This window comes from Molothrus aeneus, chromosome 5 (assembly GCF_037042795.1).
Source record: "Molothrus aeneus isolate 106 chromosome 5, BPBGC_Maene_1.0, whole genome shotgun sequence".
Classification (NCBI taxonomy): domain Eukaryota; kingdom Metazoa; phylum Chordata; class Aves; order Passeriformes; family Icteridae; genus Molothrus; species Molothrus aeneus.
In genome coordinates this window covers 41,458,959-41,483,017 of record NC_089650.1, presented here as the reverse complement: position 1 = coordinate 41,483,017, position 24,059 = coordinate 41,458,959, and the positions used below count along the sequence as shown (strand labels likewise).

General features: G+C 38.6%; 2 protein-coding genes across 4 annotated transcripts in view; one reads left to right on the top strand and one right to left on the bottom strand.

Annotated features, from left to right (window-relative positions):
• PPHLN1 (periphilin 1) overlaps nt 1-17,578 on the top strand; it is a 63,973-nt gene extending 46,395 nt beyond the window's left edge. For both annotated transcript variants that reach the window (XM_066550383.1, XM_066550382.1), the window contains exon 10: nt 14,762-17,578. In XM_066550383.1, the coding sequence (XP_066406480.1) occupies nt 14,762-14,971 (210 nt within the window). In that variant the 3' untranslated portion in view covers nt 14,972-17,578. The remainder of the gene's footprint in view (nt 1-14,761) is intronic.
• A 3,581-nt stretch (nt 17,579-21,159) lies between these two features.
• Nucleotides 21,160-24,059, bottom strand: part of PRICKLE1 (prickle planar cell polarity protein 1) — a 65,676-nt gene continuing 62,776 nt past the window's right edge. For both annotated transcript variants that reach the window (XM_066550379.1, XM_066550380.1), the window contains exon 8: nt 21,160-23,399. In XM_066550379.1, the coding sequence (XP_066406476.1) occupies nt 22,543-23,399 (857 nt within the window). In that variant the 3' untranslated portion in view covers nt 21,160-22,542. The remainder of the gene's footprint in view (nt 23,400-24,059) is intronic.

The window sequence follows — 24,059 nt, the reverse complement described above, 5'->3', positions numbered from 1 at the left end:
TGCCAGAAACAAGTGGGGAGCAGTCAGGTGCTCTCAGCTTGGTGTCTTCCTCTCTGCATGCCCTCGAGGCGTCTGCAGGAAGCTACAATTGTAAGGCAGGAAATGCAGCGTTCCTGCATCAAGTACTTGGAATTGCTTACTAAAAAATTTGATAAACATGCCATTCACTGCTGTTGTTCTGTTTGGTTCTGTTTACTGTATTTGTCATCAACTAGGACGTAAATGTAATGTAACTTAATGTAAAAATTAGTTTTTTATTAAATTATTAATCTGCTTACCCAATTGTAGGTCTAGCCATAACTCAAAAATACTGACAATTTTTTTAAAATGTTTTTTATAGTTTTTGTCAAATTTACTCTTAGGCATCACTGCAGCTCACTGTACAGTTTTCCTATTTCTTATGTTGATATGGAAGGAGATTTCTTGCAATTATGTTTTTGCTAAAGTCAGAAACAGAAATAAGCAAGTAATTATCTGGTGTCTCATGACCCAGATAAGTTACTAAAAAACCCTGTACTTCAGGAGTGTTCCTTTTTACTTTAAGCAGCTACCCAGAAAAGCACATATTATATTGAGCTGGCTCTGAAGCTTTTTAATGTGTGTAGGTGTTACTCGTGTCACAGTAAGCAGCCAGAGCAGTGATCCCAAAGAGAAGTATCTCATCTACTATAAAGGTTGTTCTAAGTATTCCTAACAAAACATATGTGCATATTGCTGAAGAGTTATATTGAGATATGCAGAGGTCTGTTGGGGATAAAGTGCTGAGCTTGGTTTTGTCTCTTGTGGATCAACTAAGATTTTAAGAGGCAAGGACATTTAGCATGTTACCTGAGTATGAATACTCAGTGTCTGGTGTCAGGTGAGGTTTTATGCATGTAAGGATAGAAACTTCCATTGGTATGTTTGCAATTAATTTCACTATGTATCACTCAGCAGGTAGGTGTAATTAGTAAGCAAGTGGTTTTTTACTGTATTCCTTAAAGATGCTGTATTATGTATTACATTAAAGCTCTGAAAGAACATGTGTGCATATGTACATAATATATACAGTGGGCAGTGTTTCCTTTCTTTAGATAATGTTTCCATGCAGTTATAGAACATACCTTTTGTTTATATTTTCCTGTTTGGTAGAAATGCAGGAAATGTAAATGCATTGCTGTCATGAGGTGATACAAAGATGTTCACATAATTAATTCAATTGACTTAAAATAGTTTTCAATGAATTTTTGATTTTTCGGGGTAGTAGGGTTATATGAGAGCTTGACTAAATACTTGCTAAGGGGATAGAGAGGACTCAGATAAAATTGTGGGATGAGTGAAGGTAGTCAGAGATAGTAATGCTTCCTTTCTTAGGTATTTATTGGCCAGCTGCAGGGTCTTCAGAGCAGCAAAAGTGATTTGGCTTTGTCCACAGTGCAGTTTGCTGAGCATTGATGAACTAAGGTGAACAAAGAAAAAAGGTAAACAGGTGAAAAAGATTAATACTAAGTTAAAATAATATAAAGAGAGTAAATTGATTATGTTAAAACCAAGCAACAGTTCTAAAATTAGGTTTAGGTGCTTTTCAGCCAACAAATGCAGTGTTAGTCGTGTTTTTGTCATCAGAAGTGTAAGCTGTTGACTTACCCTAGAGAAGGCAAGTTTCTTTCCCCTTGAACAGTTGCTGTTATTATTTTACAAGGTCCATGGTACTCTTAAATACATAAATAAATTAAATAATTCTTTGTGTACACTTATCCTTGAAATAGCAAAATTCCGTACAAGCTGATGTAAAAATAGAAAGTTTGCAATGTTTATACCTTTATGTGATTTGAAGGAACAACAAGCCCACTGGACTTTCTAATTTAAATGAGAGTATCATTCATTTTCATTGTTGTTTTTTTAATTTATTTTATTTAATTTGGCTTGCTCTGTTCTAAATAATTAAATATTTTTTTCTTTATTTAATTCTGATCCTAGACAGTATAGTTCAGTCTTTATTAGCATGAACTGTTCAGGGTTTTTTGGTCTTGGCTTTTTAATTTGTTTGTTTGTGTTTAGTTGGGTTTTCTTTAGTTGTTTGTGGGGGTTTTTTGATGTTATTGGGGGTGGTGTTTGTGTTTTGCAAGTTCTGGAAGGCTATGTGAAGGAAGCAATGCCTTATTTTTTAGGATACGTTTATATGAATAACCTCTGTGTATTCTGTATCTTTGAGAACATGTGGTAATTTTGTATGATGTAAGGTTAAAAGGTAAATGGTATGGTACTGCTTTTTTTGGCTATTGCATTAAAGTGTTTGACCTTTAGTAACCTGTCTTTATCTTAGGCTGTAAACTGTTTAGTTCTGCTTATCAAAAGAGACTTCACTGCTCTCTTTCCATGCTGTTCTCATCCAAAACACACTGTATCAATCTGGCATCAGTAGACTTTATCAGCAGCAGCTATATTCTGTTTAGAGATTAGGCATAAAAAGTTTATGTTGTAACAGTGCATTTTATTCAGTGAATATTTTCATTTGTAGTTCAGTGGTTTCCAATTTCATTATCTAGATTAGATCTTCTTTTGTGTTACCTTCTTATTACCTTACTCTTTACCACAATTTTAGCTGTTTGACTTTAAATTACTTTGTTTCGTGTCACTGTAAAGTGAGTTATTTTAGACTATTCACACTATACCCTATGTCTGTCTAAAAGTAAGGTTAAAATGGCAAAAGTATCTTTGCAGATTTTTGACAGATTTTCTAATTTGTGAAGGGGCTCCCTTCAAATCATAACATGGTGGCTGTAACTTGAAACTTGATTAAGTGTTTAATTAAACATGTCCCCCATACCTTCAGTTGTCTGTGTGATTTACAAAAGTGAAGTTCTACACATTAGAGTATTGGCCAGAGGAAGAATTTGCTGTATCTTTGAAGTGGCCATAATTGATCATGCTGCCGGTGATTCTCAACAAATCTGTAACCTGCAGGAAGCTGACGGAGTTTGAGGGCAGCTGCTAGTTTGTTTGAGCTATTTTTTTTCATTGATGTGTTAACTCACGTGATGTTTTACTTTTATTACTAGTAAACAAATACTGTTACCCTAATCAGCCTCCCTGTTTATAGTTGGAGTAAATAGGACATTTCATGAAGTAAATCCAAGAAAACTGAGTCTCGGCTGCTTGTATCCTTGTGTCAGCATTAGTGTGTCTGGCAGGACCAGGGCAGTGATTGTCCTGCTGAACTGGGCACTGGTGAGGCGAACCCTTTGTCCAGTTCTGGGCCCCTCCCTACAAGAAGGACAGTGAGGAGATGGAGCATATCCAGAGAAGGGCAGCACAGCTAGTGAAGGGGCTGAAAGTCAATTCTTATGAGGAGCAGCTGAGAGAGCTGGGGGTTTATCCTGGAGAAAAGGAGGCTCAGGGGGATTTATCACTCTACAACTGCCTGAAAGGAGATTGTAGCCAAGCGGGGATCAGTCTCTTCTCACAGGTAGCAAGTGACAGGACAAGAGGAAATGGACCCAGGTTGCACCAGGGGAAGTTTGGGTTTAATACTAGGAAGAATTCACTGAAACAGTTGTCAGACACTGGAACAGGGTGCCCAGCAGAGTGGTGGAATCACTATCCATGGTGGTATTTGAAAGATGTGTAGATGTGGCACTTATGAGCAGGAGTTTAGTGGTGCACTTGGCAGTGTTATGTTTACAGCTGGACTCAATCTTAAAGGTCATCCTTAATGATTCTGTGATTCTGAGTTTTACCTCCCGAGTATTGGAAATATCTCTGTTACTTTTTGACTTGGTGGATTTGTTGCATCATGCTGCTACCAAAATTTGTAGGTGTCAGGCATCACAGAAAGCTGCTCTAAGCTGTCTGAAGAAAACAGAGCTAAAGCTCTCAAAAAGAAACCCCAGCACAGAACAGTATTTGACGATCCCAATTTCTTCTTTTTTTTATAAGAACAGATTGAAGCCAGACTCAAAAAGAATCAAAGCTTTTCAGTGTATGCCAGAATCCGAAGACAAGCAAGCACTTCAAAAAGTCACGAGTATGTTCGTGTATCTTGCCAAGTTTGCTCCCAGTCTGTCCTCTGTCAATTCACCCATCCCATCAGACAACTTCTGGAAAATATTCAGTGACACTGGATTGAATAGGGCACAAGACATTCCTTGAATGAGTTTGATAGGTAACAGTTCTTGTGCTGAAATGCTGCAGCATTGCGTAACTATCTCATTAAGAAAAGCTTGAAAAGAGACTGTAGAGAGCCAGTGTTCTTAGAAGATGTTTTTAAGTACAAAATGGGCTTGTTTTTCCCAATGAAAAAGAGAAGTGATTTCCATCCAAGCTCTTTTGAGCCAGCTAATTGCTGTGATTCTTCAGTATTACTTATGACCTTAACCCAAATTTGTCAAATAATTAATTCCAAGTGCCATGGGATGCAGTCAGTGGTACATCCGCTCAGTAAGTGCAGAACTTGTACTACATTCCCTTGGAACCACAGTTGGTAATATCTGCCCTAAGACATATGATTTACTAACCATAAAAAACAATCTCTACTCCTTGTGGCTTTCTCTTTAGGGAGAGACATGCTTTCTGATTTACCAATTTTTGGATCAGATTTCTGCTCCCACATTGATGTGAAAATAACTCGAATTGTGGAAACAGATTTAGAAGGAGAGAGTTTGTGTGTTGAATGCTAAAAACACAGAAGGAATGAACATATTTACAATAAGAAATGAGGCTTCATCATACAGGTTCTCTGACTTACTCCAGCCCCAGCTATTGTGCCAGCTTCACGTTCTGTTTCTGTATATATTTTGTATTTGACTGAAGATATGCATACTAAGATATGTAAACATTTAAATACAGATTCTCTATGCTTTGTCTGTCTGGGTTAGGGGGCAGTTCCTTGAGTGTTTCCAGATGAGTTCAAGGTGGATGCACTAGTGTAAAGCTATAGATAAATGTCCTCTTTAGATGTCATCCATAGCTGCTCATCACTTTCTCACCCAGGACAGGTGATTCCTCCTTGCAGCCCAACTGATGTCCTAGCATGTGACCTAATCAGACTGGTTTTGCCTAAGAATTCATTTTAGGAGTAGTCCTGGATATTACTGGCTCCCACAAACAAGTGGGGTGATGGTTTCTGGCATAGGGACACTGACAGCTGGGAAGGGGGGGTAGACTTTTCAGCTGACACAGCTGCATGTGGAAAAATCTATCTATCCTCAAGCTAAGAAAAGGTTAGAGAAGTATTCCAAAATAATTTTCTATTTTGTTTATTTTGTTTTAGATTTGAAATGAGTACTTAAATGATGAGTGACTATTTCAAGGGTAAAGGCAGGACAGTGACTTGGACTTGAAAAAAAATTGATTCATTATTGAGGCACTAATAAAACTGATTTGTGAGGCTAATATAATGTGTGAAGTAATTCAAAACCTTCAGAAGCAGTAAGGTTTAACATAAACTAAGCCATAAAATGTTGGTAATCGAAGTAATTGTTTTTCTTCTTGCAGCTGTTGCTTTTCTATTCTGAGAAGCTGCCCATTACACACAGTAGTTTACTTGGTTTGTGTAGTATTTTCTTTATGCTGCATATGTGATGAAAAAACCTACCCTTTGGCATGCAATTTCATACTTGCTTTAGCATTTTTTTAACCATTAAAGAAAAAATTCAAGTTGCTCTTTATATAGTGATGGGGAGGAAGTCTTCACTTGTGAGGACTGGTTCTTAAACTCATAGATCCACCTGCTTTGAATTTGTATTAGCAATGCTGTGCCAGTTAATTGTGCTACTAATCTGCTCAGAGTTGCTCTTAATTGGAAAGAAGGGGTTGTTGTTGGGTTTTATTTTTGTTTTGTTTGTTTTTTATTACTGCTTATTTTCATTGTGCAATTGGAGAAAATACAGGCAATCCACACCTCTGGGTAAAATGCCATCTTTCCCATTAACAAAAATGAGCCCACTTTAGGCAGAATGTTGTTGAACCTGAGAATATTTGTAGCTGAGGATATTTGTTGAAATTGAAAGTGGGATGACTTTTCTTGAGGGAAAACTAAGTCATCACAAGTCAGTTTTGGGTAAAATCAAATGCGTAATTCTTGATCTTGACTTCAACACAGTCAATCTGTGTGGATTTTGAACTACTGTACATTTCATACAAAATATTTGTCTGGTTTTATGACAAGAAAGATTGGTTTGTCATTTTATTGTTGCTGTTAATATACAGCCCATTCTGCTGAAGCTTAAACGAATATCACTTTCCTTTATGGTCAGTGGACGTAACTGAAAATTATTTAAAGCATTTTTAACAAGACAATTAACCTAGAGTCTTTTACAGATAAACTTCACCCTTCCTGTTTTGGATGGAGCAATAACTTTACTGTGGATCAGATTTAGGAAGTGGCTTTCCATCAATTCAGTATTTTATAAATAAAAAGTTGTAGGGTGAGGCCCTTCCTTTGGCATAAAGCTGATTATTTCCTGTTTAATCCTAAACTGGTGTATTTCAACTAATGGAAGTTTCCTAGCATCTGTTGGAGAGGAGAGTTTTTAGGATTTTGTTTTCATTTATGCTCCTACAAAAACAGAGTTTCTGTGTTTTTGACTATTATTATAGAACAAAGAGAAGTTACTACATATATTAATAGTTACCCTTTTACAACTTTTGAACGTGGCTGCACAGTTATTTGTACCATGGCATTCTTAAGCATACAGCTGAGTATTCTTAAACATGAGCTGCATTGACACATCTTCAAGAGATCATCAGTCCTTCCAGTGAGATTTAGAAACTGATCAATTGTAATTGCAATGGGTTTTTTTAAATTTCATATTTATCATCTCCTTGCACAGGGCACACACTTTCTATAAGAAGAGGCAGAATTTAAACTTGTACTGCTGTTTTACCTAAGGAACACACAAGTTAATATATGAAGTAACTCTACCCTCATCCAACACATCTGTTGTAAAGAAGCCTATGAAATCGAGGCCACACACAAACTGGTCTCCAAGGGCCTGTAGTTGGTGTTAAAATGCTGTTATTATGTGGTCTGATTGGTTTAGTGAAGAATAATCTCCAGTAAAACCATGTAATATAATAGTCCTTGCTCTCCCACATGGGAGCTACTTCTGCTTGACTAAGCAAGACATTTCTTCAAGAAGTAATAATACACTTGTTCTTGCTAAAATGTAACATTAAATGAAGTGTATAATCATGTACATTTCTGTTGTGTACCAGTTCTTGTTCATTTAAACATTTGTGTCAAGTCCTCCACCATAGTATTAAAAAAATAGTAAACACATGGATTTCCTAGCAATATATTTAAAATAAATTCTTACTCCTTGTTGAAAACTTGTGTGTAGTACTTTTAAAGCAATGAGTAACTACTTGGAATTTGTAAGCTTTCATAAATGAAGATTCTCTTTTCTAAATAGCACCAACTTTTGCTATGATTGTTCTGAATCATAACAGCCTTGCTCTACAGATTTGTCCTTGGGTAACCACAGCTGTAAACAGGCACTGCACTTGCTGAGGGACTTGACATTTTATTACTTTTTAATTACATTATTCTTTAGGTCTCCTCAACAGTGTCATACAAAAGCTGGATTCACACAGGTCAATCATTCTGCCCAGTGTGTGTAAAAGACCAGGGTTGTGTCTCAGGACCCAAGCCAACTCTTGAAGATTTTCAGCTTTGAAAATGTATTTGTAAACTCAGCAGAGTTGGTCACTGTTGACACAGACACCCACCCCTCAGTTTTACAGAGCACTTTTCGTAGTAGAATTCTGCTTTTAAATGAAGAGAAAGCCTTGTGTGGTGGCATTGTTTCAGACTGCATGTCCTCTATCAGATTAGTTTATTGAAAGGGATGAGTGATGCTGTGACCTAGAAGTGAAGTGCTGCAAACCAGCTGAACAGAAACGCTCCAGCTCCCAGCACCCTCCCCTGCTCACCTGCTGCCCCCATGTATTGCCAATACTGGTCCTTGAGGACAAAGTGGAGCTCAAATCTGAATCCCTGTCTCTTTTAAAGTGAAGGCTCTATCAACATCTCTTCCACACAAGGGACTTCCAGGAGACTTTTTAGTCAGATATTTAGATGCCAAAAATGGTGGGTTATTTCTGAAAGTTGATTAAATCTATTGAAGTGCCTAAAAAGGAACTTGAAAGTTTCATTGGAAAAGGAGACAGAATTGCATTTAAGTGCAAATAACTTTAATAATTTGCATATCTTCAGTAAGAAGCAAATTGACATGAAATTGTTCATTATTGCATAATAGATTAAATAACTTGTTTCCCCCAGTTTGCATTTCAATGAGTATCTAATTGGTCTATAAACACATTGATTAATGGGTGTAGAAAATATTTCATGGATACAGGGCAAAATTGTTAGTGTGTTTTTAAGAAAGGAATAGAGTACACTTCTTGATATGTTAAACATTGTGCGCCACTGTAAACTGTATACTATCATAACCAAGCACTGAATTTGTTCTGTTAATTTAGTTTTTTGTAACCATAAAAATTAGTTCATTTTGGTTGAAAATCAGTTTTAAATGTCTTGATCATGAAAATTGTCTGCAAGTGGTTTAATGACATTTCTGAGCATTCTTTGCACTGTGGAGCTATAAACTTATATTTTGTACTCATAAACATAGCAGTACAATTACATTGCCACTGCAGTGATGAGAATGTCTGTGTACTCTTTTAGTAGTGGATTAACTTATTGTAGTTGGGAAGAGTAAATTTTGGGTAAGTTAATGAAATCTAATTTACGTGGTTGAAAAAAAATTCCAAGATAACACATAAATAAATGAAAAAGAAGGGATTTGGGAAGAGGTAATAATTACTTTTAAAAGATGCCATTGACAAAGAAAAAGCTGTGATAGGGGCAATTCAATATTTAGTAGTTTCCCAGTTTGCTTAAGCTTACATACACAATTAAAATGCAAATTTGACTGCATATTCAATCAGGTTAGAGTTAGGTCTACATTACAAAAAATTCAGTATTGTTTTTAGTTAGAAGTAGAAGAAAAATTATACCTCATAGTCTGTTCTCACCTATGCTAGGAAAACCTGGCACAGACGTGGCTTGGTTAATAGAAGACTGGTTTGTCCGACTTATTTTAGGTCTGCTTAGGAGGGGAAATAAGAAGCTGGTTTATACCACCAGAGGGCTATACCAAACCAGCTATCATAGTTTAGGTGAGGGAACAAAAGCTGTTATCTCTGTCTGGTGTAGGGGGGCCCTGGGGCATCATTGAAGTGAGGGAAATTTCCAGCAGTTTGCTCATGGAGTGTCTGGAATGGACATGGTATGGCTTTCAAACTGGTGCTGTACTTGTGCTCTGCATGTTGATGCTCTGCCTTTCAGTGAGAAATCAAACAACTACCAGGGAGCAGGTTGCTTCTTTCCTTCTTGCATGGAGTGTTTGATACTTGTTGGAAATATGCTCTTAGTAACTGACAAGCTTCTGTCTTCTGAAAGATAATATATGAAATGTGTACTTGCATGAATCACAGATGCAAAATTGTGATTGCTGGGCATGTTGGGTCTTCTCAAAGTGAGTTAATATCTAAGGGTTGCAGGCTATTTAACGTGGTTTCTGAGCCACAGCCCTGGCTCCTTCCCCTGTGGTAACAGAGCCTTGGGGGGTCTTTGGCCTTTGGATGAGGAGCTGAGAGCAGGCATCTGGAAGATGAGTACTGACTCACAGGCACTGATGGTGGGCTGTGTACATATGGTGCAGAGCTGCTCACAGAGTCTAGACTTGCGTCGTGCTGCTCTGAAGGAGTTCTGGTGGAGGCGAGAGAGTGTTACATCAATCTTGAAATGTATGGAATGCTAAAAATACTCCAAAAAAAACCCCAGGAAAGGTTGTAAGGAAAAAGATCAAGAAGTTGGAAATTACAGATTAAATCATGGCATCAATTTTGCCTGCTAAATCATCATATCCACCTAATGGATGTGGTCTTTATCGTGTTTGCTGGTCCTGCTTGTCTCTGTGTGAGCAGAAATACCCCCTTCTGCACTGGAGTTTGCCCATCTCCTGCATATGGCTGCTCAAGCCTGGCAGGTGCAAGTCTCTGGATGAATTCTATGGAAGAGGTTTTCATGTGTGCATGAATCCAAGAGCACTCAATAACAGTGCCACAGTGTCATATTCATTCAAAACCGTATTTGGAGAGGAAAGTGTTTTAATACCTGCATATAAAATAAAGCACATCCATTAGAACAGTTCTCCCAGAAATGAGAAGTAGAGATTCATTTGAGTCCCTTCTAAATCAGGAGAAATTTGCATTTCCCATTTGCTACTCAGTTCTACTTTCTAGAAGCTGTGGACATGTAAGATGCAGAAGCTAACTTTTGTATCCTGGTGGGACCAGTCTTCCAGAGAGTCATTCCAATTATCAGAGAATTTCTCTCTTGTTTCCCTTTTCCTAAAAGCCTGTTTAGAATAGATACTGTGGTTTTAGCTGTTCTGAGTCACCTTGAGAAGTTAAAAAAACTTCTTTGCACAGACTGTAGAGCTAAGCTAGGGAAACTGGGTGCATGGGTTGAAATAAGGCTTGTCCTCATCCCCTTTGAATACCATTGTTTGGTCTCGCTGTTGAAATAAAGCTGGCCAGGTATGCAAGATTTTGAGATCAAGATTGCTCTCATGATTCTTGTAGCCTGTAGTTATTTGCAGGGGAGGGCATCCTAAGTTCTAATTTGCATTGTCATTACTGTTTATATTGTCCAACAGCTCTTTTGCACAAAGTGTATGTGTGGCTCTGGAACAGTTTTGAAGAAAACCATAGTGCTGTGCTAGTCAGAAAATTATATGGACTGTCAGTGAGTAGTAGGCATGTTGTCCCTGGCTATGTGTAATGTCACCCATCAGCAAAGCCATTCATCCTTCAGTTTAAGCCAAGACCACTTTTAGATTATCATTGAAAGAGGGATATAGCAGTCAAAGACATGAGCAATCCCCATGTGCTTGCTTCTGCCCCTCTTTCTTCCTGTTCAGAGGTTGTTAACATTCCACAGCTGAGCTGGAAGAAGAGAGTGTTTGATATCCATAATTTTTTCCATGTCAATGTCATACATTGTAATTCAAGACACTATTGATGGCACTTTGAAGCTCACTGTGAAAACTTGGCATAGATGTAGATGAGGGAGTTCTCAAAAGTTTCATTCTGCCTGCAGAGTTCTAGGGCTTGATTGCCTCCAACCTGGGCAACTGACATCTTCATTGCTCTAACTAGGTCTGGAAGTAAATGTCTTTTAGCTATATTTAAACAGCTCCAAGTGTAAATTTTGGTTTAACTTTCTCAAATAAATGAGGTGTGTTCACTAAGATATTGCAGGTGCATCACAACTTTATATTTGCATCAAGTACTTACACAGAGAATGGCACAGCAAAGGGCTGATCTCAGCCAGAGCCTCTATGCCCTTATCATGTAACATTCTAAAATGCCATGAGAATAATATAAAAGTATGCATATATGTGATCCTGTGACCTCACAGATGCCAGATGTGCTGATTTTGGAAAACACTTCAAAGAACTTGAATTCAGCTTAAATACTTGCCATGCATAGGAGAAGCAAGAGTGCATATATCTATATATATGCAGATATAGATATATACAGTGTGTGTATTTAATATTGTATTTACATATTTGGAAGTAGAACAGCTGTTTCTACTTTTTCTTCATCTACTTAGTAAAGTTTTACACGCTCTTTCCATTATGCTGGTGCTGTAGCTTAGGTCAGAGAATGAATGTGTGCTAGGGCCATGGTAAATGAGAGCCCTGTGGCTCTAGCTGTTTTCAGGATTATCTGATTTATATGTCAGACAGAATAATCATGTCATTGGTATCATTCCTTTTCTTGTTTTTCATTTTAAAACTGTTATTTCTTCTTTCTCCACACATGGAATCATTTTCAGGTTTTAGTTCCAGATGTTTACAGATGAGCTTTCTATGGTCTGAGCTCAAAATCAGTATCAGCTGGAATTTTAAAGATAGGGTTATTTTCATATGTTGTGGATCACGAGTTCTTCCAGTATTTTTCTCCAACAGAGAGCTCTTTCTGCATGGTTGGAATCTTTTCTGCAGTTTTCTTTCTTCCTCAAGCATCACATTCTCATCTTATTTGTCAGAATAGCCTCCTTTTATTCTCTCTAAAGATAGATATTAATGTCATGCCACTGTTCCCTCTTCTTTCAAGAGCTTTCAGTGCTTTCACAAAACACTGAAAGTAATTTTTTTTCAAGTCATTGATTGTACCAATAAGCTGTAATTAATTAACATATTCAGTATTGATATTCTTGTAATTGATAATTGCCATTTCCTTCTGTAAAGCAAAGTAACATATCTCTGAAAGTTGGTAGTTGTGCCTTGACTTCAGAAAGAAACTATTTTGTGAAGTTTTCACTTTAAGACCATGGCTCACAGTTCTTTCAGTTGTGCTGATGCATCTGGTTTTAGAATTGAATCACTGAATCACATTAATGGGGTGGGGGGGGAAAGAAATTTTAAAAGGGAACGTCTCAGTGATGCAATTTACGTTGCAGCTATACAAATAGATTTATTAGCACAATTGTGGTGGAGGCAGATTGTACCAGCATCAGAATTAGCAGCTGGGGCAGAAAGCTTGTTGAGAGAAAATTGCTCAATTATTGTTAGAGGAGCTGAGCTGTTTCCTTTGTTTTCTGTTGTTAAAAGTGCCTTCCTGCTCCACCTTTGCCCTCTTTCCCCAGTTTAGGTAAATTCTATTTTTTAAAAGTCTTTTGTCACAAAATATTGAAAATGTTCATTTCTTTGGTGAAGGTGTTTAGTTTCCAGATTGTTGTGACAGCAGAGTGACTTTTTGGATTCAGCGATGACAAGGGCTCTCTTGATTCTCTTCCAAGTCTTCTTTTGTGAAAATTTGGAAGAAAAATGTGCTTAGCTCAAGCTAGTATTTATATGCTAAGAGTCACAGAATTTCATCTGGGCTAGTTCTTTGTGGTGTTTGGGAGAAGTAGCAGGTAGCACTATTTGCCTTTAGTTTGCAGACCCATGAAAAGTAGAGCATTTCCTTCAGTTGTAGCTTTGGGTGCCTCCCTGTGCAACTCTTTTTGAGCTTTTCCTTTGGGAAGAGAGAAAAAAGTAACACAGATTTCCTCCATTTGAAGTTTTTACAAAGTACCATGTTTTACTTGCTGTGGAGCATGAGCTCTGAGAGTCCGGAATTTGTGCTGTTATTTTACTACCAAAGAACTACAAAGCAGGAAACAAACCCCTCTCTGAAAAAAATGCCATGTGCATTTCCACACTTAAAAATGTTTGGCTCAAGTTTGGTTTGGGCTACACTCTTCTTTTTGACTTGTTACTCTCCACTGAAATTTAGTTCCTTCCAAAAGGTTTTTATTTGCCAAACGGTGTTTGAAAAGTGGGTCTGATCTTAAACTGTTTTCCTATACTATGCTATTAAGCATTTAAGAAATATCTTCATTAAAGGTATCATGATAATCATTGTGTTTCTAAGAATAGTTTAGTTTTGTACAGAATGTTGGGGCTTTTTGCTGTTTTTCTGACATGAAGATGCTTGAGTGACCTCAGACTGGTCCTTATGAATGGGTTCTTAGGGTGTGTTTTCACTGGGGGAGGGATGGGTGTGCTTTGTTTGGTTTTTTATTTTGTTTTTAGTAAAGGGGAATTATTTACATACAGTTGTATCATTTCTGTCCACAATACAGATAAGTGTGAAAGGAAAGGGTTGCACATCTCTGTGAAAAACAAGTTCTAAGACAAGCAGACAATACCAAAAGATAATCATACTTGGAAGAATATCAACATTTTAGCTTTTTTTCCTCAAAAAAAGATGTATGGAGATAGAAAACTTACTTATCTTCAGTCAAAAAGCTAATGTATTTTCTAAATGGAAATTGGCCTAAGAGGTTTGAAAATAAGTTGCATCTGGCAGTTGGAAGACTTTGAGAAGTTCCTTTTTTGCTGGGTGTTCAGATGAATAAACTTAGCTGGAATTTGGAAAAAAATTTGAAACATCACTGACTTGCTTTGGAAATTGCATAAGAGTATTCAATTTATGCATATGTTTATTATGCATGCGTTTATATATTTTAATTTATGCATGTGCTTATGTTTGTTGCTGCAAAACAATTGCAGAGATAATGAAAAGTTAGTTCACCTCAAATGTGGTGCATGACTAGCTTGCAAACTCTCCATTCTTTGTGGGAGATGGATTCAGGTAAACCACTGCTGGGACTTCTTTAATCCTTAGTGATTAAAGGCATCCCAACTAATTAAAGTCTTCTTTGTCAAGGAGTTCTATAAGAAACAGATATCCAATAAACAAACAAAATTTGGTGAAATTATTTAAACACATCTTATATTTGAGGTATTAGGAAGGATTACAAATGAAATTATTGGTGCTTTGTATGAAGATTGAGATTGCTAGACATTTCGCAGTTTAATTTTAAATATATTGAAATGAAAAGAAAATCTGGTTTAGCATTTGTACTTTGCTTTACTGTTATCTATTAAATATTGCTGCAAGGGGAACTGCATTTCTCTATTATGGTATTTCACCTTATAAAAGTTATTTTTGGTATCCAGATAGTGCTGAGCTAGTTACATTTTTATTAGCACAGGTCAGAAGAGAGGAAATGGTCAGTAAGTTTTACAGCTGAAATTCAAGTTAAATCCAATATCCTTTGTTATGTTTGGATCTAACTCAATAAGGGTTAATGTAAATAATGTGCTAATGTAAAGACTTTTGCATTTAATAATTTTCTAAAATGTGTTGTTTCTAGGTCTACAGACAAGACTGTGAAACCTTTGGCATGGTAGTGAAGATGCTAATTGATAAAGATCCATCATTAGAGAAGTCCATTCAGTTTGCCCTGAGGCAGAATTTGCATGAAATAGGTGAGCGATGCATTGAAGAACTCAAACATTTCATTGCTCAGTACGATGCTGCCAACCAAGATGTGTCAGAGCCCTTCAAAGAGGGCTCATACTAAGGACAAAAATATGCTTTTAGATCCTCCGCATTGTGTCTGCCATAGTACATAAATCTACTTTCTGTGGGGAAAGAGGAACTTTTGTTTGAGGTTTGAACCCAAGGCCTGTGCTCCTTTCCAGTAGCTCAGGTGGCTGTTCCCTTGTCCTCTGTGGTCTCCACGATTGTATTCATCCTACCTGTTCTTGTTGACATATATTCCTTTGAAAGGATGTTCTTTTCAAAAATGCTGTAAAGCAATGAACTGCTTTTGAAATCTTACACAGTTACCTTGGAAAAAATGATCAGTCTAATGTCTGTATACTTACATTTTGATGCTCACAAGTGTAACTTGAAACATTGTATTTTTTATTAAAATTACATGAAGCCCCTCTCATTCCTCAAGTTATGCACAAATATGTCTTGTTATCATACATGCTATAGGAAGGGAAAACTTGCAAAATTGGTCACAGTTATGATTTAAATTATTTAGTCTGGTTTAATTTAAAAAATCAGCTGAATTCTGTAAAATTACACTAGGGTTTATCTCTAGTCTCTGACTGCCAGAGTAATTAACTACTTGATGTAAAAAGTGCTGTATTTTTGTTCTAATTGCAGGTTCTACAAAATGCCTTTTAAATTTTGGTGTTTTCCATATCATGACTCACTACTAGTAAGCAGTATTATGTAGGAGGGTTCCATTTCTTGTTACTGTTTGCTCTGTTTTTAACTACACTGTACAGAATGTAGCTGTGGGCAGCCACTGAGCAAGGAAAGGTCACTTTTCCTACTCTGTTGCTCTCCCCACTTACAACTTCTCAAGCCTTTTCATCCATCAGTTTTAACAATAAGGAGGCTGTTATGTAATCTTTATTTCCAGCTTTAAGAAGGAGCAGGAATTGGGATGTCAAGGATGGACAAGGAAAGTGAGCAGGACCATCTCTTCAGTAAACCCAGATGTCTTGGTTTGAAAAGACAGGTGTCTGCTAAGAAGGCAGGAGCCTCTCTTGAAATGGAAAATGTAAACCCCCTCCCTCTGAATTATTATAATTTTGAAATTAAGGTGCTTTCAGGCAAAGATATGGGAATAGGAATAACAGCTCTTTACTAGGAAAATTAAAATAAAAATGCAGAGATACAAAACAACACTGACAGAGTCAGAATACAACCTAACACCTTCTTGGTCAGTGTGTTGGTAGCGGTCTGATTAAATGGTGGCTGCAGTCCTCCTGGAGTGACAAGAGTGGTTCTGTTAAAGCCCTGGTCCTGTAGAAGGGTGTAGTTTTCCAGTTGTGGTGTAGATGGGCCTGGTCTTCCTCTGGGAATCCAGTGGAAAAAGGCTCCTTTTTCCTATTTTGGAATACCTAAAGGTATTCCCAATCTCAGATATTTATCTAGGTAGGAATGCTTGGCTCCTCCCCCTGGGTGGAGCATCTCACACCTGGGATGGTGTAATTTTCAGTCAGGCAGTGAGACTCCATGGCCCATTAACAGAAGGCATCTCCTTGGGCTGAGGATGGGTCCTGGAAGAGATAAAGAAAACTGCCCCACCTGGTTTTAACAGCTGGCTCATTAACAGGATATCCCCCCCTAGAGTTATGAGGGATGGGCATGGAAGAGATAAAGAACACTGCTCCACCTGGTTTCAACAGATGGTGATAGAATACATACTTCTGGTTACATCTTACATTGCAGCCTTAGAGACCAGGTTGCTTTCAGTTAGCTGGAATACAAAGTTTATCCTTAAGTCCTCAATTTCACTATCACTTCAAGCCTGGGTGATTCTGGTTAGTGTCCAGCAGCACTTTTGACCTGATAGAACAACTTGCAGTTTGGGAACAGTGGTTAAAGAAAGCCAAGAGGTTCCCAGTGAAAAATATTTAGGATGCAGTGCAATCCTGATGAATACATTTATTAAGGTACTGGTTTTTTATGAGCATTTTAGGAAAGTGATAATGTGAGTCATAATCACAGGGAGGTAAGTATAAGCATGATTGTTTTGTATACATTGCATTTAGAGCATGTGAAACTCTGTAAAAGGACTAGTAACCAAACTCACTATTTCCAGATTTCATCAGAATGCTATGCAGAAACACAAAGTAGCCATGATTTGGCATGTACAAGGTACTGTATGTATCACAGCATCTTACACATGCAAATCTTGATATGGTGTATTAAATTTGTATTGCATCAGATTCCTGAGATGCCTGGTTAGTTCTCATGTCAGCGAGGGGAGGTTTTGCGTTGGCTTTTCTTCTTTTCTAAGAGTTCACATTGCTCCAAGGAGATGACCTGCAACTGGGATTGTGTGGGCTGCACAGTGAGTGGGAATCAGCTCATGGATCCTACAGGATGCTGATTTGGGGAGGGAGAGAGGAGAAGAGAGGCAAGCTATTGTGACATAGTAGTGAGACCTGATCCACTCCTTCTGGCGACAAACTGGTTACTGAGATCAGTTAAAGTCTCCTCTGATGCAGAAGCATAACTACAGCACTTCACTACTTCACTACAGGACTGAGAGCCTTCAGGATGTTACATCTGAGTTTCTACTTTGGGTTAGAAATGCTAATGGAAAAATAATAAAATTGTGTGTAATATATTTTTATTAAAAATTGCCATTGTTACTGTACAGGTCGTTAGGCGTTTCTTTTGTTAGAAGCCTGATTAAGTTTACTGTTATTAAAGTATCCAAGTTTTCAAGTGCTTTTCTGTAAAGTAAGGCCTAAGTTTACACTCACAGAATCATAGAATATCTCAAGTTGGAAGGGACCTGTAGTGTTGGTTCAATCCAACTCCCTGCTCCTCACTGAACCACTAGGAGCATTGTCCAGATGCTCCTTGAACTCTGGGAGGCTTGGGGCTGTACCACTTTCCTAGGAAGCCTGTTCCAGTGACTAACCATCCTCTCATGTCCAATCTGAACTTCCCCTGATGCAGATTCATTCCATTTCCTTGAGTCCTGTCACTGGGCACCAGAGAGAATTCATTGCCTGCCCCTCTGCTGCCCACCTTGAGGAACCTGTAGAATGCACTGAGGTCACCCCTTAGTCTCATCCAGGGTCCTCCTTTCACCACCTTGATCACCCTGCTCTGGGCACACAAACAGATTCATATCCTTATACTGTGGCACCCAAAACTGCCCCCAGCACTGGAGGGTGAGGCTGCCCCAGTGCAGATCAGAGCAGGGCAATCCCCTCCCTTGCCTGGCTGGTGATGCTGTGCCTGATGCCCCCCAGGACATGGGTTGACCCTCCTGGTTTCCCCTCCTAGGGCACTGCTGATTTGAGTATAATTTGCCATCAACTGGGACCTCCAGGTCTCTTTCTGCAGGGCTGCTATCCAACTTCTCATTCCCTAAGTTTCACAGGTCATCAGGACTGTCCTGTCCCAGGTGGTGAACGTGGCTCTTGCCCTTGTTAAACTTCATGCAGCTGGTCATTGCCTCCCAGCTCCTTAGTCTGTTCAGATCTCTCTGCAGGACTTCTCTGCTCTTGAGGGAATCCACAGCTCCTCTCAATTTAGTATCATCAGCAAACTCACTCAATGGACACTTGTCTTTCTCCATCCAAGAGCACTGGGCCTGAAATTGAGCCCTGTGGAGTCCCACTGGAGACCAGCTGCCAGCCTGAGGTAACACCATTCACCATGCCTAATCATTTGCTTAATCTGAATTTTTTTTAATTGATTAAACTTTTAAACTTTACTTGTGAACTAGGAAGTCTTTTGAGTTTTTTCTAAGTGCTATTTCTATGAAAGGTTTAATTCACATTTCTAAGTGACGAGTAACTGATTTTCCATATAATACTTGGCATTGTGTTGAATGTTTGCATTTGAACTTTTGTGATGCATGCTTTCAGTTGATGTAAGTAAAATATAATATTGAAGTCCCTTAACTTAAGGAAGAAACATGGCTTTTATTCTTGCTTGCTTTACAAGTATGTATTTTGGATTAGTTTCATGTCATGTAAAAAAAAGTGTCCCTGATGTAGTAGTCAGCCTCAATGGGGCTCTGAAAAGCTGAAGGAAGAGCAGTGGGGAAAGGAAACATGTTGTGATGGAGGAATTTAATTTGTCACCTTCAGAGCTCCTGAAAACAGAAATTACTCCTAGCACTTCTTAATGTTGCAGATACCCTTAAAAATTAAAAAGAAGGTGGAAATTGAAAGAGTATGGAAATTTAGTGCTGTCTGCTGAGACTGAAGTGGTTACTTCTGTAACCTCACTTGGGAGAGTTGGCAGCTTTGAGTGACAATGTGCGCATTAAAGGTGAAAATCAGCAACAAAACCACTATTGATATGAAAGGAGGTAATGCCAGGTATCAGAGAAGGGACCAAATCCTTGTCACCCTCTTGTCTGCAAGATTTTCAATTTTGATGAGGATAAAGTTTTACCTTGGTATGTTTTACTGTCAGGAAGGTTGTACTGGGTGTGGCTGGGATGGAGTTAAATGTTCTTCATAAAGGCTGGTGCAGTGGTGCTTGGCTTCAGGTTTTTCCTGGAAACATGGTGATAACACTGGGATGTTTTAGCTGTTGCTGAGCAGAGCTTACCCAGAGTCAAGGCCTTTTCTGCCTCTCAGCCCACAGCACCAGTGAGGAGGGTGGGAGTGCACAAGATGTTGGGAGGGAACACAGCCAGGACAGCTGATCCCAACTGACCACAGGTGATAGGGCATCATGCTTGGCATGTAAAACTAGGGATGGGGGTGAGGAGTTTGCCAGGGCTGCTGCTGTTCAAGGACAGGCTGGGTATTGGCTAGTGCTGAGCTAGTGGGTTTTTTGGTATCACTTCAGGGCTTTCTGTTTGGAGTTTGTTTTTATCTATTAAATGATCTTCAGCTCAGCCCATGAGTTTTCTTATTTTTCTCTCCCCCATCCCACTGGGGGGTAGTGAGTGAGGAGCTGTGTCATGCTTAGGTGCCTACCGGGATACATGCTCCACTAGGAATATGGGTACTACTTCCAGTAACACTAACCACACTTCAGAGCTTTTGTGACTGTATCTGAGTCTTGTGCTGGTCACAGACACTATATCCCATACCATTCCCTTCAAGGTGGAGGAATCAATTAGAAATATTTCTCATAACAAGTTGTCAAAAATAGTAAGATATTGTGTATGTCAAGCTGAAAAAAATGAAGTCATATAATCATCTTTAAACTTTTTTTTTTAAAAAAGAAAGTATTAAGAAGCAGTTAACAATCTAGGAGAACTGTAATATTTCATAATGTACTACAGTTTGGGAGAGTACATCTGGTGCATCTCAGGAGATGGTGTGGCATCAGAAGAATTACTTGTGGAGACATTTCTCCATGTCTCCAACATGTGACACAGCAGTAGTGGCACAGTATTTTGTTTCTGAGGATCCTGGTTTCCCATTTTTGGAAACTCAGGTGAGAGTTTCCAAACTCACTGTTCCATTTGGACAGTCCTAATCATCCTTGGAGCATCCTGGGGCAGGGGGTTATGAGCAAGTCAGCATCTCCAGCCCCATAAGCCCTGCCAGTGTGGTGGCTGTAGCATAATTGAGCCCAGCAGGCACATGGCTGCTAGGAAAGGTGCCTGAGCCCTGCAGCAGCCAGATGGAAGCACCCCACGAGGCACCCAGGCATGGCTTTGATCAGCTTCCACCTCCACAAGACCTGTGTGTGCTGGGAAAATGACCTATGTGGTGAGTACCACCTCTGGTCATTTTACCCTGAAAAATACAAGCAATTAACTGCTAGTCTGATTACCCTTAGCAATAGCCTAATTTTCTTTGGTGCAAACCAGTGCTCATGTTCATTCCCTCCCTTACTTCTAGCTGCTTTTGTTTCCCTACTTCTCTATCCTCAAGAAGGGCAAGCTTAGTAAATACTAAAGCCATTGGCTTTCTGACCACCTGAAGAAAGGAAATGAATGAAATAATAGATGCTTCTTACAAAAAAAAAGCCTGTGAAATGGAACTATCTTCATTAGTGGATATCACTGTTGAGAAATTCCTGGCCTTTATTTAAAACAGTGGAAGAAGTTTATTATAACTTTAAATAGTTCCTGCTCCATATCTGGTGTTCAAGGCAACTACTGTGATTACCTCCTACTTTATAGTTTTGTCCAGCTTGCCTTCTAGAACCACTTAGTATCTCTCTTCCTTTAGGTAAGCAAACTTCAGAAATTATTTTTGGGGAAGGAGGGGGAACAATAATAAAAAAATCACGTCGACAGGAGTGGCATACTGGTTGTAATGATATATTCCAAGCTTGTGTGGTTTTTACATTTATATAGTTTACATTTTGCTTGACCCATAAATAATACTTGCAAGATTAAGAGGGCCGTAGAGAGTATTTACATAGCCCCACCATGCATATAGAGCTTTTAATACCTAGTAGACAAAATTAAGCTGTTTTGCACTGAACATTTTTCAACTTAAACCCCCTGACTAAAATACAAGCAATATTTGATCCATAACACTGCTGGTAAACCCCTAACAAATCTAGTTTGATATTGTAACAAACTTCTTCAAATTCGGGGATATAAAAATATTCAGATTTTAAAATTTTAACTGTACAATATGTACATTAGTATTTGCACTGTTAAATTATGAATACATTTAAGCCTATGAAATACTACATTATAAATATCAATTTTTTTTTACTTAGAATTGCAGCTAATACATTTTAAAACCTGGATAATGCATGTGAAAAGACACAATTCTGGAGCCTAATCCTTTAAGCCCATATGAAAATACTTGTTACATAAGTGGATCCATTGACTTAAATGGGGTTACATGCCTGAGCAAAGGACTCCAGCAGTGGTACCTCTCTCACTGCTGAGGGGTGGGGGACATGGCAGAAAAAACATCACCACTCATTGGCAGCTAAGTCCAATTTCCAGAAGCTGAATTAATATTTTCCTTTAAACAGGCATGAAAAAACCCCAAACCAAAACCAGCCACCTCACACTTTCTCAAAAAATTTTAGAGGAAAAACCATGAAAGTTAAATGTACAAAACATTCACTGCTGCTTTAGGATACATCAAGGCTTCAAGCATTTCAGCTCCCACCTTATGATTTTTGCTTTCTCAAGGAGCATTTTACATATAAAAAGAATTCAGTTTTTGTATGGAAACTTGAATAAGGAAGAGTGAGCTTTATCAATGAAGAAAGGGCACAGTGTAGAGCCTTCTTTTTCTTGGCAGCAAGAGAAAGAAGTCAAAGAGCACCCCATGTGTCTATAGCTACAGCACAGGACTGACATTTTTATTTATTCATCTTTGTCAAATCCTCTCTCTCGGATAATTCAACGTAGGTGAATAGTGAGCATAAAATAAAATGTCTACAAAACCTCTGTATTAAGAACTGCAATAACAGTATTTTGACAGCTGAAACACAGTATGTAAACCTAGCAGTATCTGAGCAGATCATTTGGCGTGGTGACATTTCTTTCTGAATGTTACTTTTACAATGTAAACTCTGGCACGGTTATCATTTACAGTGGCAAAGCATTATGAACTTCAGCAACTTGCCTAAGTACAATTATTAATATAAAAAAGATGTGGTTCAAACTGTAGCTACAGAATTGACTGGTCCTCTCAGTTAAGAAATACTAGTAATTAATTAAGATATAATACAATTTTTTCCTTTGTGTCCCCTCTTCTTCTTTGATTTGGTTGTCCTTTGTCCAAACTGAGAACTGGATAACGCAGTAGTTGGACCAGAAAGATCATCTGTATAGTATGGATATCTCAATGACCGTGGCTGTGGAATTGGCTGTCCTAGAAAATATCCTTCCTCTTCAGAATCAGATGATGAGGATGAAGTTGAACACCAGGAGTCATCTTCCTCCCCATACAATCCAAAGAACTTATCAACCACCTGATTCCGCAGTGCATAGTCAGACCTGGTATGGGCATATTGTCCGTACAGCTCTGCATTTTGGATATAGGCCCGAAGCTCACGTGAGCTTCTATTCTGAATAAATTTTTCATGATCCTGAGGGGAGTAATAACGAAATCTCTCTCTTGGAGAGCATCTTCTTTCTGTGGCCAAATTAAGTGCATTATCTGAACGAGACTTCCTACTTCTTCTGCGGTGGTGAGAAGGCCGACTTCCACGCTCTTCAAAATGGTAAACACGCCTACGAGTCCTTTCACTCATGGGAGGCTGACGTATTTCAAGGTTCTCATAACTTCCATTATCAATAACATCATCTGAGAACTTCACTTGTTGTGGTCTAGACTGGGATTTGGATCGTCTCAGTACAGGCACCTGCACTGGCTTTTCCTCTGGCAACACTTTTTCCTGACACAACTCTGAGCTCAGGCTCTTCAAGGACTCAGTGCTCCGATGGAGCATTGAAGAATTCAGAGTTCCCATGTTGCTCATCTTCTCACAGTCCTCCACCTCCAGTTCTTGGAAAGTTTGCAAAGAGTAGAGAGATGGCCGTGGCTTGCCTTCTCCATCCATTGAAGCCCCTGTGGTGGGAATGGAGAAAGGAGGAAAAAGAAAATGAGACGAGAACCAAAGAGACAAGTATTATAACAAAATATGAAACATTTCTTGTCACCAAGTGTTTTTTTGAACTATTACCAAAACCACTCCCTTCATAGTAGAATAAGCTTTGTTTTGACTTAAAACATTTAACTATTAATTCTGATGACTAAAGAATTAGCTGTTGTGAGGACAGCAAGAGCAGAAGTTCAATGGGTTGAAAATTTTGAAATATACATACAGGTATGCCTTTAATTAAAAAGGATTACTTAAAATTATTCTGCAGTCTATGCTTGCCATTCTTAAGGCTAAAATATGTCACATTTCTAGTGTTGCCAAATTCATGTTCCAGCTGTTCGGACAGGTGAAGCCAAGCTTACTGCCTTGCAAAGAAGGATCCTTACTCTCAAAAAATCATCAAAAGCATCACATGCCCTTGATAGTCCCAGGTGCAACACCTCCAGTGTCTCCTCCTCCCGTGCCCCCTGAACCAAGCTCCCCTCCTCAGTTCCTTCATTGCTGCTTGACAAATGCAGCCAGCCTGTCGTTGGGCCTCAGCTAGACAAGTAGCTGCCCTAATTCAGGTTACAGGAGGAAAGGAAAGGAGATGATGACTGGACAACTTTTCAAATGGGTCTTAACTG